Genomic DNA, 16,201 nt, shown 5'->3' on the forward strand with positions numbered 1-16,201 from the left:
AAGGCCAGCAAGGACATGACTTCAGTGGGTGAGGTGGGGACACATCCTGTGCTAAGGGTGGGGAGACTACTTCCTCAGGCAAAAACAACCCTTCAGGATCCGAGTGTTCAGTTTCCTGAGTCTTGCTAGAGCCTCCACACATCTTCATCCTGTGTTACAGGATCCCGCTGTTTTCCAATTTGTGCCCTTACTTTATCTACCAACTCCCTTTGAAGTTGGGACTTAATTGCCTTGGAAGTCAGCCAGTTGTATAATGAGGACGTGGATTTGATTTTCAGTGACTTGTGCTTTCCAGCCACTGGAGAGAAGATTCTCTTCTAGAACATACTCAGATACCTTGAGACTATTCATGTGACTCTGGATCCAGTTAATTTCATCACTGAGCTCACACTTTTCCTTTGTCACTTTATCCAGAGATGCTAGAAACAACCAGCTAGCACTATTGTTTTCCTTAGCCTCAAAATTTTTATGTATAGTCCCTAAATTCCTTGGCTCCTCGCAAGAGGTGAATCTGCAGTATCAAATGCATTTATTTTGCATTGTACTTTAAATAGTTCTCACAATGGACTTTCATAGCTCTCCATGCTACCAGGGGAGTCTTTAGTAACTGTAGGTTTCATAGAGTTGGAGAGCCAGCTTCAGACACCACTAATCCACTAGAGAAATTCATCCCCACAGTTCTGTTTCTCTAGAACCACTTCTGGGATCATGGTCTGTATCTGTTAGGGTTTGCTAAAGGAGTGCTTGTGTGCGTGCATGCGTGTGTGCATGTGTGTGTGTAGAGGGTATTTATTAGCATGCCTTACATGATATAGTTCAGGTAGCCCAGCAGTGGCTTTCTTACACTGGAGAGGCTGGGAATCCAGTAGTTGTTCAGTTGACAGTGCTGGATGTTTCTGCAGTTCCAATTTGGCACTGAAGGTCTAGTGATGTCCTGGAGAGTTGCTTGTCTTCAGTCTGCATTGGAAACTTGAGCAAGTTGGTTGTTAGTGTTGTAGCAGAAGGACAGATGAGCAGCAAGAGCAAGGCAGGCACACCAGAAGCAAAGCCTCCTTCTTTCATGACCTTTGATGTGAGCTGTGACCTGAAGGTGCTGCCCACATTCACGGTGAGTCTTTCTGTTTCAGAGAACCTCAGGAAGAAAATCCCTAACCAGTGTCCTTGTGTTTTAGTTGATCCAGTCAAGTTGGCAACCAGAATTAGCCATCAAAGGTCTACTCCTTGTCAACTTAACACCCAATCACATCTCCTTATGTCATGCTTAATTTCCAAATGAAAATAATAGCAAAATCAGAATTCTACCTGCCATAATATAACCATCTTGCATATAACCACAAATGTACTACGTATTTTAAGTAGGTAGCAAAGACCTTGAGGAACGTTGAGTCTTTTAGTGTCTCATAACTTAAATATGATAGTACTGATTCACAACACTTAACCACTAATATTATCTCAACTGATGTTACATTGCATAGTAAAGAAATGGGACAGAAAACACAAAAGTCTGCTTAATTTATGTGCATAAATGCACACAAACTTTAGATATTTTTAAACAGGATACATAGGAAAGAACCATGTCTGTTACTTTATCTTTTCCGCCACTGGTCACGTGGCCTTAGCTGGTATTTATAACTACCTTCCTTTACTACTCATTCTGTATTTCCTCCACCCTCAGCAAGCACCTCAGCAAGTCTTGGTTCTTTTCTTGGAAAGGTTACCGATATTTTCATTCCTGAAGGGTTTGTGTCCTCTGTCATCCTGCCTGGATTAGGCTGTTGGAGTTTCCCATGGACTTTATTCACAGGACACAGTAGCACCAAGAGATGCCCTAAAGGATCTCCTATACTCCAACATTATCTATCTTACCTCCATTGTGGGGAAGCAGTCCACTTTCCCCCAGTAGTCTGGGTCACTCACCCCTTCTCACACTGTTATTCCTTCTTTAGCCTCTTGGTTTAAGGACATCAGAAGCCCAAAGTGTCAGAGGGAGGTCTGAGCTTCCAGTTCAATGGAATGTTTGTTGTGTCTCCTGGCAGAAACAGCCCACACTGGGAAAACAAATTTCTAGACCATCAAAGCATAAAAGGTCACTGGAACAGGACACTTTTTTTTTTTTTTTTGTTTTAAAGTGGGCCAGTGAGGGTGATAATGATGAGAGCCATCCCATCTCCACCCCCAGTTCTTGGACTAGTGAGTCTTTGGTATAGGTGAAACAATACCATAATTGGTCAGTGATTCAAAGCATGTAGCCTCTTTTGGAAAACCCGGTCCCAGCCCTCCAGGCTAATGACACCTAATTGGTGTGAAAACAGTGACTTTAAAGGGCCATCCCACTGTTCTATCAAGTCATCTGCTTCAGGATATCGAAGAACATAGTAAGACCAGTGAATTTCATTATCGTGGGACACTGCCATACTTCTTTGGTTATGAAGTGAGTTTCTTGGTCAGAAGCAATACTGTGTGGAATACCATGGCAGTAGATAAGGCATTCTGTAAGTCCCTAAATGGTAGCTGGGATAGATGCATTATATGCAGGACAAGCAAATCCATAACCAGAATAAGTATCTATTCCAGTAAGGACAATGTACTATCCTTTCAGTGATGGAAGTAGTCCGATGTAGTCAACCTGCCACCAAGTTGCTAGCTGGGCACCCTCAGAATGGTGTCATATTGGGAGTTCTGTTTTGGTCTCTGCTGTTGGCAGACTTGACACTCAGCAGCAGCCCTAGCCAGGTCAGCTTTGGTGAGTGGAAGTCCATGTTGTTGGTCCCATGCATAACCTCCATCTCCACCATGATGGCTGCCTTGTTCATGGTCCATTGGGCAGTGACAGGAATGATTGATTGTGGAAACAGGTTGACTGCCTACAGAATAGTTGATCCTGTCTGCTTGTTATGGAACTCGGCTGGCATCACTTTTCCATTATCATTCACATGGGACAAAAGTATCTGGGCACTTTATGTCCATTTGGACAGTTCTGTCCATGTACCTCTTCCCTAAATGTCTTTCCTCACCAGTCATGCTCTTTCCGAGCCACTGACCATTCTGCTAGGCAATTGGCTACAGCCCATGAATCAGCATTTAATTATCTATCTTGCAAAATGTATGATCATATGCACTGCCTGGCATTCTGCCCACTGTGAGGGTTTCTCTTCCTCAGTGTCCTTCAGGGTTGTCCCAGGAAAGGGCTGTAGTTCTCAGCAGCCGGCCTCATATTTATTCCATCTGCAGAGTATGCAGAACTGTCAGAAACCAGACCCTAGTTTTCTCTTCCTCAGCCCGTCAATCATTGGCACGCCATGCTCCATGAGGCTGTAGGTGCATGCTTGGGACTTTGTTGCAGGGGTAGGAACCATAGGTGTATGGGCAACTTTTCTTTCCTAGTACCCTCACAACTTTGTTTTGGGCATGGTCTCACACACCCCTACCAATTCATTTGATGAATTGCTGCTCTGCAGATCCATCTTTATGACTTGGTGGATCACACCTAACTCATGATGGGCAGTTCAAGTTGCAGAGTAACTTGGTGGCTCATTGTCACACATCCAGTTTCCACTAAGGACTAATAGCAGGCAAGAGTTGTCTCTCAAAGGGAAACTACTTGGCTGCAGATTGGGATAGGACCTTGTTATGAAAGCCCAAGGCTTTCCACTGTGATTCACCTAGGGGAGCTGGCTAGAGACTCCAAACAGCATCCCTGTCTGCCACTGCCACCTTAAGTACCATTGGATCTACCGGATCATATGGCCCAAATGGTGGGGCAGCCTGTACAGCAGCTTGGACTTGTTGATGCTCTTGGCCCTCCTCAAAGCCAGGTTTCTGAGTCACTTGGTATATGGGCCAGAGTAACACACCCAAGTAAGGAATTTGCTACTTTCAGAATCCGAATAGGCCACTAAACTTCCTCTACTTCCTTGGTGGTGTTAGGGTCCAGGTACTTGTTCTTCACATTATTAGGAATATCTCTGCATGCCCTACATCCCTGGACTAAGGTAGGAGGCCCTTGGATTTTGGTTAGATTTATTTCCCATCCTCTGATGCACATTTGCATTACCAACAAGTCCAGAGTGGTTGCTCCTTCCTGCTCACTCACTCTAGTCACTATAATGTCATCAATATAGTGGACCAGTGTGATAGTTTGTGAAAGAGACAGAAGACTTCAGACTGGAGTCCCTTCAGACTGGAGCTGGACAGGTGGCTGAGTGGTTAAGAGCATTGGCTTCTCTTCTAGAGGACCTGGATTCAATTCCCAACACTGACATAGCAACTCAACAACCATCTATAACTCTAGTTCCAGGGGATCCAATGCCCTCTCTGGCCTCCTTCTGCACGTGTGTACATACATACAGGGAAACACTCATACTTGTAAAATAAAAAATAAAATTAACAGCAACAAAACCCTTTGAACTAAGTTAAGACATAGGTCTGGGGAGTTAATATACCCTTGAGGTAAAACTGTATACTATTGGCCTTGCCAGCTGAAGGCATATTACTTCTGGTGGTCCCAATTAATGGCTATCAAGAGAAAAGCATTTGCTAGATCGAAGCTGTATACCAAGTTCCAGGAGCTCTGCTTAAGTAAGGACACCACATCTGGTTTAGTTGCTACAGTTGGAGTCACTACTGTCAGCTGTCATTCCCCATGATCCATCTGTCTTCTGCACAGGCCAGATAGGAGAGTTTAGGGGAGATGTGACAGGGACCTCTACCTCTGTATCATTCGAATCTTTGAGGTTGGCATTAATTTCTGCAGTTCCTCCATGGATGTGATACTATTTTGGCTCACCATTTTCTCGGGTAGAGTCAACTCTAGTGGCTTCTGTTTGACCTTTCCACGGGTCAGGGAACCAGTGTGGGAATTCTGCTAACGTCTAAGTGTAACTATCCCCATTTTATACTCTCGAACTGGGGAAATAGCCACAGGATGAGTAGGGGACCCACTGGATCCACTGGATCCACTGGACCCACTGTGACTTAAATGTCTGTCAAAGTTCCTTTGATCATGTGACCTCTGCAAGTCTCTAAGTAGGCCACAATGCTTTTGGTGTCCCCTAGTACCAGGGCCTGTTTAGAACTAGTGTTCAGTGGGCCCCAGGAAGTCTGATTATTTCCCCCCCCCCCAGGTACAGTTGCCCTAGTAGAAGGCTGTAGGTCCCTCCAAAGAAGGATGGGCAGAAGGCTAACATCAGAACTGGTTGGTATTGTAACAAGGTCCCCCTGAAGGGGAACTGGCTGGCCTTCCCTTCATTAAAGGGGTTCTGGGTCTGTGAACTGCACAAGTCTGGGAGTTGGTTGATGAACTGTGCTCTCCGATGCAGCCTTTATTTGGTTGGCTTTAGAGTCATAGCTGAAAATGGAGGAGTTTTAGGTGATCAGGTTTGTACCTGAGAAACAGACCCCTCCATGGGTGTGGAGAATGAGGGGCAGGGTCTATGCTTGTTGGCATCAAGGTGCTGGTAACCAAGCTGTCTACAAGACCGGCCAGTGCCTTTAATTGCTGAACCATCTCTCTAGCCCGAATATGGTTTAATTTTAGTAGAAATAATTATGGTTACTGGAAAAAAGTTTGAATGTTCAGCATGAAGTGTTAATAATGTTTTTCTGAGAGCTGAATATAAGATTTTTTTGGGGGGGTGTCTTTAAACTATCGACCTTAATTTTTTTTTTTTTGATAATTCTATTTCTGCTTTATTCTGGTAGGAAGAAAGCATTGATACTATCTAAATATAGCTTTGGAAAGAAACTTCTTTTGTGTTTTCAGCTTTTATATGGCTTAGCACGGGGAAAGAATGATTAAAAATTGTCATAATGTAAACTTGAAATACTTTATATAAGTAGAATTCACTAACCAGCTGTCTTGATTAATTTCTTCCTAATGGACTTATTTTAACGAGACTCTGAACAAGGGAGCATTTAACTTAGCCATCAGTAGGAAACTAAATGGCTGGCTAATTAAATCAAAGCGACATTTCCTAGCACTTAAATATATTCAGCGTTCTGGGTTGGGTACCGTAGTTCAAGTGTCTGCAGAGGCTGGGGTGCTAAGGAGTGTGAAAGGTTAAAGTGGGGTTGGACGGGGCCATGCCTCCGGTGAGCAGTGGGGAGGGCACAGGCCTCCCAGGAGCAAGTAGGGCCTTTTTGATGGACACACCCTGGTTGGTTCAAGCTGGTTCTCAGCCTTCTCAGAGGACACTACTTAGCCGTGCTGTCCAGGGCTACCTGGTTAGGCAGGAAGAATGGGCAGTCACTCTTCCAGCTGTGTTAGTCACTGTGAGCGTATGACGGGCTTCTCTTGTGTTGCTTCATACGCCAGGGGCATTTTGTGTTATGGTGCCTGGAGCCACATGGTCTGCCTTCAAGCATACAGTCCTGATTTCCCTCCCCCGTGGCTTTGCAGTGTGAGCTCGGGCCGGCTCCTGAACCTCAGTTTTACTGTCTGTGAGTAGGGGTAATGATTAAGCCTAAGAACTGACAGAAGGGTTTTGGATTGTGGTTGGCCCTGGGAGAGGTTCATTGCAGGTGCTCTTGGCAGTTGGTCATGAGCACTGCTATCAGGGGTGGCGTTCCTTTGACACCAGTTACTAAGGGTAGAAAAGCAAAGACTAACCTGGCTCTTCGGGGCATTTGTCTTGTATAGGTGATGAGTTTCAGTTTCCTTTGCCTGTTCTTACTTTTCTGTCAGTTTCCTGAGGCCTGGGCTGGCAATGGAATTCATCTGTCGCTGCTGGACAAAACATACAGGTTTCTAGACCTTTAGATTTCGACCGTTCCGTGTGTGTGTGTGTGTGTGTGTGTGTGTGTGTGTGTATGTATAAAACACCATATATATAAAACATCAGTCTATATATTCTTTGGAAAGAAAAGGAGCTGAGAGTCCAAGTTGATATTTTTGGTATTTGAGAACCAAAGATCATGCTGTTAAATCTGTTAACGTCCCCGCTCCTCCATCCCCTGCTCATCCTTCCCTCCAGAAAAACAGGCAAGGATATAAGTAGTAATTCTTAGTTTCTCCTTCATGCACATTTTCTGGAAATAACTTGAAACACAAAAAAGGATCATGCTCTTAGCTCACGTGTGGGATCTGAAGACAACACAGGAGCTGGTTCTCTCCACCATGTGGGGCCCAGGGGTTGAGCTCAGGTCGTTGACTTGGGGGCAAATGCCTTCACCTGCCAAGCCACCGTTTGTACTTCACATGCACTCACTGTCTTTCAGGCCTTGCGTTAACTAGACTTGAATGTGTCCTAAAGCCTTGTGTTTAAGATTCAGTGAATCTATTAATTAATGAGTGTGTTTGTGTCATTTGTGTATGCTGAGCACATGAGGGTAGATGAGAGCATGCCGTGGTACATGTGCACAGGTCAGAGGATGACCCCTGGGGCCAGTCCTCACTTCTGTCCTGTTTGAGACAGTGCTCAAAGACGTTTGCATACACCAGGCTGGCTGTCCTGTGAGCTCAGGGCATATTCTGATTCTGCTCCCATCTTACCACAGGAGTGCTGGAATTGCAGACCTGCCTTCATGTGAGTTCTGGGGATTTGAACTCAGATCCTTACTGTTGCAAAGCGAACACGTTGCCTGCTGGACTATCACCCTTAAAGTCTTGAGTTTTGTATTTTCTTTTTTAACTTTTAGATTTATTTTATGCTTATTGGGTGTTCCAGGGGGTCAGAAGAGGGCGTCAGATTCCTTGAAACTGAAGTGATGGATGGTTATGAGCCATCATATGGGTGTTAGGAACTGAACTCCATTCTTCCATAATAAGTGCTCTTAACTACGGAGCCATCTCTCAGCCCTTAAGTTTTATATAGCTTTTTTTTTTTTTTTTTAAATCTTGGTATAATCACCATTTTTGTTACAAATTTTCATAGAATTCATTACTTTATAAAGTCTTATGTCTCCAATTTCTCTGTATATAACCCTTCTTCCGGAAACCCTGAGAATGTCCCTTAGGCCTGGCATGACTAGGCTAGAACTCTCCCGCAGAGCCTCCCCTCAGTCCTCATGTCTCCCTTGCATGGCCTTTTGGGAGAGAACATAAACCTGTCTTCCCTTGCCTGGTCTGAGGAAGGGTGTCTTAGAGCCAGAGTGCAGGCAACTGTGCATTCTTCATTCTGTGTTTCTCTTAATACAGTGTGTGCACTTGAACATCTGACCGCCCATTTCTCATTCACGGAGGAGGAGAAAGTTCTCAGAGCTTCAGTCTAGGGGTCCTATGAAGAGGCCCTGTAGTGAGGTGGGAGCTGCGTTGGGATCCTGTCTGGAGTCCCTGCTTCCTTGTTTCGGATGATCTAGAGACTTCCTTGACTCTGGATTTACTCATACTCAGCCAATGCCAGGGTGCGTTGCTACACCCAGTTTTAGTCTTGACAAACTACCAAGCCTGTTTAACTGGTGAAGGGTGTTTTAATTTGGTGCTTTGGGGGCTGTCCCTGGATGATCTGAGTTCCATAGTGCCCTGTGTCATCTCGGCCAGCTTCCAGGGTGGACTGTGTGGATCAGCTGCAGCCTCTCCCCCTGCTTCAGGCCCGTCTGCCTTGCTGATCGCCAAGGAAGTCGTAGACTGGACGTTTGGGCTTTGAGGACTCTGGGGAATAATTTTGTTCTGTATTTAGATTCGCATTCTGGGGCATCTTGGCTTTCCCCCCATCACCTGATGGCTAGAAATGGCAGACCAAGCCAGGCAGAAACGTACAGGGAAGTATTTCTCCTTCTCTGGTGCCTCCAGGAAGGACTCAGTGAAGGCCCTGCGGCTGTCAAGGTCTTTGAACCTCAAAAGATCCACTGCAAGAGTCAGCAAAAGGCAGGTTGGTACAGAACTTTCTGACCCCTTTAAACTTCCTCGAGAGTTGAGAAAAACCTCTTATTCTTTTCTGTGTTTATTCCTTAACATTCTTTGAACAAAAGCTTCTGAAGTAGTTTAAACACCTCTGCCTTCAGTCTTACTGGTGTTTTCTGGGCTCCTCATTTCTCTGTGTTATTTGTGTGTCTGTTCATTGCTTACACAAATGTCAAAGTTGTGTCTTTCGAATAACACTTGTCATGTTACTAGAAGATTCCAGTTTCTCCGGTGTGATCTCCCAAATAGGACTTTAAGGGATATATTTATGTTACCAAAACATCCTGCAGAGGGGATTAGATAACTTTTACATGCAGCAAAACGCTGAGATACAGTAAGCCAGTGTGTTCACTTTCCCAGAAGTACTATTTCATAGAGGTATAGTACAGTTTATTCCTTCTGCTTTCAAAGTACTGAATGAAAACGGTAAGAAGTAGGTGCGGCTGTGCTTTCTTGACATTTTATTTTACTGCTGTGTGCTGTTATATAAATCTAGGCTGTTCAAACAAGATGGGCTTGCTCTGCATCCCAGCTGTGCCAGTAGTGATGCTCCTCGGGCATGAGCCCCTGGTTCCTTGCTGGGTGAGGTCTGCCTCAGCATCCGCATCTTCTCAGCATCCGCCAAACCAGCGCTGTCTGCGTTCTGCTCAGTCTTGAGTCTTTCCAGTTTCTCCTTCCTGCCCTTACCGTCACAGAGACCATTTGTATGCTGGAAGCAAATCAGAGACACTCTGAATCCCATTTATTTTACTTTTGAGAAATGATCTCATGTAACCCAGGCTGACCTCAAACTCTATGTAAATTGAGGATGACATTCAACTTCCAATCCTCCTGCCTACGCCTCCCAGATTCTGGGGTTATGGGTGTGGGCCACCACTCCCAGTTTATATAGCTTCTTGTATGCTAGACAAGCACTGAGTTACAGCCTCAGCCTTCTCATTATTTTATAAATAAATTATTTATATATAAAGTGTTTATAAATATTTTACACAATTATTGTTTATAAATTTCAGCAGAAATCACAATAGCAGATGTTTTGCAGTTAAATATTTTTAGCATTCCTGATTTATTTCTACTGATAATATTTTGTTTGGATCAGGGTAATTGATGAATCTTAAAACCTGTTATCTATCTGTCTGTCTGTCTATCTAAATAATTAAACCTTCTACATAGAGTACACGGAATGAGGAGATCAAGGCATAGCCTTGAAGCATCATTGATAATTCCATCCGTGGAGGATTTCTCCTCTGGCTAAGGAGGAAGTGAAACTGCCTGACCCTGAGGGTGCAGGTCTGTGGGCTGATGTTTGACACCTGCGTGTTTTGGTCTCAGGTAGTAGTCTGGAAAGGACTGTGGCAACTTTGTGGTGTCAGACCAGTCCTGCCAGAATCTGGTTTGTTAATTGAACTGTACTGTGTACTTCTAACCCCCTGCCCTCACCCTTCTCCTTGCTCATCCCAGAGGCAATGGTGGCATTGTCCTGTTCTTGTAAAACACACTTGTAAGCGATTAAATTCTGAGCTGTTAGCAAGATGGTGTTACTTTTCATCCTAAATTCGAGGCGTGGCTTTTGGAAGGTTGCATGAGGACTCGGGTTCACGAGAAACACTCAACCTGTGTGAAGACACGGGGAGTGTGTGTTTCTGATATCACCTAACACTGGCAAGAGAGAAAGCAGTTTCCTTTGCTCTGAAGCATGAAGCAGCCCCTCTACAGAGCATGGTTTTCCTCTCCGGAGCCAGCATGTCGCTCATAGAAATGCTAAGGTTGGAACTATTTTGTTTACATTCCTGGGAAAAGGAGGTGTGGTTAGAAAAGTAATGCTCCCTCGAATTTGTCAAGAAAATTGAGATCATGTATTGAATTGAAAAGATAGCATCTGGTGGTACCAGTCTGTAATCCTAGCATTGTGATGAGTGCCCAAAGCCAGCCTGGGCTGCAGAGTGAGACCCCTGTATCCACAGCAGAAGTGGACCTCGCCAACTCGATAACCCCATGAGAGACTAGTGATCACATGTGAGGACAGTCTCCTGGGTGAAGATGTGATGGGTTTATTTTATAGGATGCATGGTCCAAAGTTCTCAGCAATATCTGAAAATAGTTTTTTTTTATTTTCATTTTTTTATTTTCATTTATTTATTTTTTGTGTATGAGTGTTGGGCTTGCTTGTATGTATGTATTTTATTGTTTCATACCTGTGGAGGTCAGGAGAAGGTGCTTGATCCTCTAGAACTGGAATTTAGGATGGTTGTGAGCCACCATGTGGGTGCTGGGAATCTCACCAGCTCCTCTGGAAGAGCAACTAATGCTCTTAACCACTGAGCCATTTCTCCAGCTCCCTTACTTAACTTTCAAGTTCCTTTGTCCTAACACAATGGAGGTTTTGGGTTTTGTCTTTGTATGTAAGTATACATAGACTGTATGAAGTCAGCATACCCAAGTGTGTTGTCTTATGATCGTCCCTGTTACTAGAAGTGATATGGAATAGAAATATAGTCAGTTGGACTTAGTTTTGTACCATAATTATATTATCTTTAAAGATTTAGTGTGTGTGTGTGTGTATGTATGTGTGTGCGTGCACGCGCGCAATACCATCAGTAACCAGAAGAGGGCATTAGAAACTGGAACTGAACGTACAGATGATCGTTGGCTGCTATGTGGGTGCTGGGAACTGAAGCCTGCTCCTTTAAAAGAGCAGTAGTGCCCAGCAGCTGAGCCATATCTCCAACTCCCACAGTTGTATTTTTCTGCGTCTTTATCTCCACTGTGGATACTGCCACATGTAGTTAATGAACAATGCAGACAAATAGATCTGCAAGAACTCTAGAACCTATGTATGTTCTGGTGAAATGTCCTATTAGGAAGCTACTTGCTAGGAATATGTGCAAGTATGGTTTTTGTTTGTTTATAAGGTGACAGTAATTTTATCTGCCTTTTTCATTTGTAAAAAAATAATGACTTAAGACTCTTTAATGGACCTTGTAAGTGTGGCTTTTCTTCACTGGCAGAATTACCTCTTGGCCCTAGAGAAAAAGGTGGTACTGGCAGCTGATGTCTCCCTGACCTACAGGAGAAATGTGTTCCTGATGAGTCTTGTGACACCATTGTTTCGCTGTGTAAACATTAAGATATATGGATCTTAATTTCTACCTAATCCTGTGTTGTGCTTGGAGTTTTTGCTTCCTTAGCAACCTCAGTTAATGTGGTTTCTAAATTTGTATACAACTTAATTATTCAAGGGTGACATCTAATTTTTTAAATATTTAATTTTGACTTTTCCATAGGCAGTTAGGTAAAAACGTATATTTATCAACAGTACTTTGCTCTAAACTAAGCTTTCCCTGCTGAGAAATTCCCATTTTTTAATCCTCATTGGAGTGACCTAGGTTCTATGTGGGGGCCATTTTTTTTTTTTAACCACAAAACTGTGAATTGACTAAAATGGGGTATGAAAAGTGATACAGACTTGAAGGAAAAGAATTAATAATGTAACTTTATTCATTTAAATTAGGATTTCCTTTCTTAGCATACACAAAACCCTGGATTCAGTCCCCAACATCACATATACTGGGCTTGGTGGTGCAGGCCTGTAATTCTAGGGTTTGTGACCAGCACTTCAAGGTTATCCTCTGCTACACAGGGAGTTTGAGAACAGCCTGGGCTATGTGAGACCTTGTCTTACAAACACCTCCACTTTCCCACCAGAAACGATGATGTCTTGATTTCAGTATTAACTCTTTATCATCTCACCTCATGCTATGGACAGCTATGGACCTGGCTGTACATCCCTGTCACACAGTGACACTTCCTTCCCCAGCCACTCCCTAGAAGGGAGTGCTCAGTATTGGCAAAGTACTAGTACACATTGCAGTTGGGTAAGAGATGGGTAGGGATTCACTGACCAACTCTACTGTGATGCAGTCCTACAGAATTACATCATAAAAGCTAAAAAGAAGGTTCATGGTCACAGTAATAATTTTAAACACTAGAAGGAACCCCAGGACTGGCAGTGTTAGATGTTCACTTTTCAGTGGATGCAGCTTGGAGCCAGAGGGGGTTGCTCTGTGTCCTGGCTGTGCTGGCTGTGAAGCTTCTCTGGGCACAAGCCCCTGGTTCCTTGCTGGGTGATGTCTGTCTGTTTTGGGGGTTAGCTTCTCAGCATCTGCTGAGCCAGTGCTGTGTTTGTTCTTATATTGCACTAAGTTTATGAACAAGTGGGATTTGTGGGTAAATGCTAAATAGTCTAGCCACAGAAATTAACGAATACTTAGAAACTTTTGTTTTGGCAGGGTTCCCATTGCCGAAATGAAACACCATGACTGAAAAGCAAGTTGGGGAGGAAAGGGTTTATTTGGCTTATGCTTCCATATTACTGTTCATCACCAAAGGAAGTCAGGACAGGAATTGAAGCAGGGCAGGGACCTGGAGGAGGCAGGAGTTGATGCAGAAGCCATGGAGGAGTGTTACTTACTGGCTTGCTCCCAATAGCTTGCTCAGCCTGCTTTCTTATAGAACCCAGGACCACTAGCTCAGGGATGGCACTACCCACAATGGGCTGGACCCTTACCCCATCTATCACTAATTAAGAAAATGCCTTACAGCCAGAACTTATGGAAACATTTTTCTCAATTGAGGCTCCTTTCTCTGATGACTCCAGCTTGTGTCAAGTTGACATAAAAACAACCAGTACAACATCCCTATCTATTTTATATTTAACACGAGTAATGACTGACTTAGTCATCACATTTGACTCACTCATCTCTGCCTGAATCGCTTTTGGTAACTTCTTCATTTTACAGAGGTTCAAGGCTCAGCGATCATGAAGCAAGATGAGGATCAGTTTGTGGTTCAGCACTTTGTGGTCTCATTTGCCCAGTGCTCCCTGATTAGAGGTGCTAGATGGAGCCCGGTGGCAGGACAGACAGGGCTGGGCCTTGGACTTTCTGCTGTTTAGTGGCCAGGAAGTACCCCTTCCTTTCAGTTCTTACCTTTTTTCTTTTTATGATTCTTGGCAGCTTTCCCTGGCCTTTGGAGGACTCAACACAGCCCTTGGACACTAGCCCGTCTCTCCTAGTCCTTCCCACCAAGTTCTTCTGCTAAGCATTTCATGTACAGCCCAGCACGTACCCCATCCTTGTGGGCTGAGTCCTACCTGCCAGGTGCCTCTTCCAGCTGACTCTGGGGTTTGGATGGCTCGGTTTCCCTCCTTCAGCGTGCTTCTCTCCAGCCCCTCCACGGTGCACTAGCCACCTTAGGTCTTCTGTGTTGGGGATCTGTTTTCCCTGGTGGGTCTTTACTATTGTACATCAAGTGATATTCAGAATTGAATAAATTAGGCTAGGGATGACTTTGGAAAACTCTCTCTGAGTAATATTGAAATGTGACACCTTCCTAGGCTTTAATGAACACCATTACGTGTTTTCATGTCCTTGTACCAAAGGCTATAAAATCTAAACGATCTTCTTAGAAAGTGGATGTGGCTAAGTTTTTCATTTTTTGATCTCTAGGAAAGTTAAATGAAGGTGAAAAAAATAGGTAGCAGTGATGTGTTAATTAGCAAAATCTCATGGTTTGGGGCAGCTGGAATAAATAGTTATCAGTTAATTTAAGGACACAAAGTGGGTTTTTATTTTGACAAAGATTCTTTTATCACCAAATGAATCCCAGACTCCCGCAAGCATCTTTGAATTCCAGCTTTTCTTTCTGTCTTTCACCTTGAGACTTAGGGAAGCATGAAATGGTATTTGAAAGTGTTCACTTTTTTAATGTGGCATTTTATTTGTGTTTCTGCCAAGGCTCTGCCAGACCTGGGCTCTGTGTGTAAAGGTTAGAGTCAAAGTTTGCACCTGATCATGATTCCATCCAGAGGGAAACAGAGGAAAGGCATCAGCTTGGCTACCCCACTCTCCGGGCGCAGGTTTGAATATTCTGTAAATGTCACTCTCGTGACACGTCCCCTCAGGCTTCCATGTGTGCCTTTGCTGGGCACTTCGCAACTTTCCCGCAGCAGCATCTGTTCCCAGGTCTGAGCTTGCTAACAAGGCCCCCTACAGATAGCTGTGGGGACTCCTCCTGCAGCCTTGACTTGATTCATAATGCAGGTCCTCTGAGTTCTCACCCAGCATGCACGTAATTAATGAAAGGGACAGTCCCAGCAAGCTCTGCAGACACATGTAGGTCCCTATTACCAGATGTTTAATTATCGTTCTTAGGAAGCATTTGAAATACCTGGCTCGTTATGAAAGAAGAACCGGAAGGGGAAGCAGACCCCTTTGAGTCTCGTCAGATTGGTCCTTTCGTATGCGAGGATTCAAGAGACCGTGGACAGAGCAAGACTCCCACCAGCTCTGTGGAGAGAGGTCACATTTAGACTGCCATCCTCTGAAGCCCCATGCTCTTCCATTACATTTGTCCCTTGATTTCTTTCATAGTGCCAAGATTACTTGAAAATTACTTTTAATTACTATGAAAACTTGAACATTGATAGTTGCATCTTCAGTAACAATATTTAAGCTCTTTACAGACAGTATGTCATATATTATCGTAATATTTCCTAGAATTTAGGTTGGACATCTCAAGAAAATATTGAGTGGATTGTGCTGTAGATGGAGACATACTTATCTTAAAGGTGAAAACTAAATACTGAGTTGGAGAGGCCAAAAAGAGCCCCATATGGAGAACAGATAATACATTTTATAGTCAGTCTGCGGACGCTGTGGTTCTTACAGCTCATTAGAAGTTTTAAGTCCTCCTTGGCTACATATAAGGCCACCCTGGGATACATGAGACTTTGTTTTAAAACAGAACAAAACACAACACAAAATATTTCCTTATTTTTTTCTTCAACCTCTAATTTGTATACTGTAAAACATTTTGCCTGTATGAGAGGTATATTTCTGGGCTATCCTTCTCAAATATTTGATTGAGCTCCTATCGAAGGTTATAATCAGGGAATTCATATGTGATGTGCACAGGGTATCTCTGTAATTGGTGCCTTGTCTTACCACATCGCTCCTGGCCCTTAATTTTGTTCATTCTCATCATTTTGGGTTGTTTTTAAGATAAGGTTTTAAGACCGTGTAGCTCAGACTGTCTTGAAACAGGTAGCAATCCTCCTGCATCAGGGTCTCAGTGCTGTGATTAAAGGTGTGGGCCATGATGTCTGGCTAGTTCATCCCTCTTCTGAGGCTTGTCTTCATGGGATGGTTAAATTCTTAGAAACCGAATTCCTTCTTAGGTTACATATGGCCATACTGCCCCCTGGTGTTTCCTCTGTGCCTTGTTCATTTCTGCTCTCAACGTGAAAACCGGCTGTGTCCTTCGATTGCTGCCCAGACAGGCGAGGTGTCTTTGTTCCTAGGG

At 43.8% G+C, this 16,201-nt stretch overlaps 1 protein-coding gene across 28 annotated transcripts in view; it reads left to right on the plus strand.

Moving 5' to 3' along the window:
• The window catches only part of Pard3 (par-3 family cell polarity regulator), a 552,281-nt gene that overhangs the window by 102,759 nt on the left and 433,321 nt on the right, over positions 1–16,201 (plus strand). Inside the window, exon 1 of one of the 28 annotated variants that reach the window (XM_076572364.1) lies at positions 8,520–8,807. The exons of 26 other annotated variants lie outside the window; for them this stretch is intronic. In XM_076572364.1, the coding sequence (XP_076428479.1) occupies positions 8,667–8,807 (141 nt within the window). In that variant the 5' untranslated portion in view covers positions 8,520–8,666. Of the gene's footprint in view, positions 1–8,519; positions 8,808–16,201 lie in introns of those variants that run through there. One more of the 28 variants, XM_076572356.1, reaches the window with a different exon arrangement.

This window comes from Peromyscus maniculatus, chromosome 5 (assembly GCF_049852395.1).
Source record: "Peromyscus maniculatus bairdii isolate BWxNUB_F1_BW_parent chromosome 5, HU_Pman_BW_mat_3.1, whole genome shotgun sequence".
Lineage (NCBI taxonomy): Eukaryota > Metazoa > Chordata > Mammalia > Rodentia > Cricetidae > Peromyscus > Peromyscus maniculatus.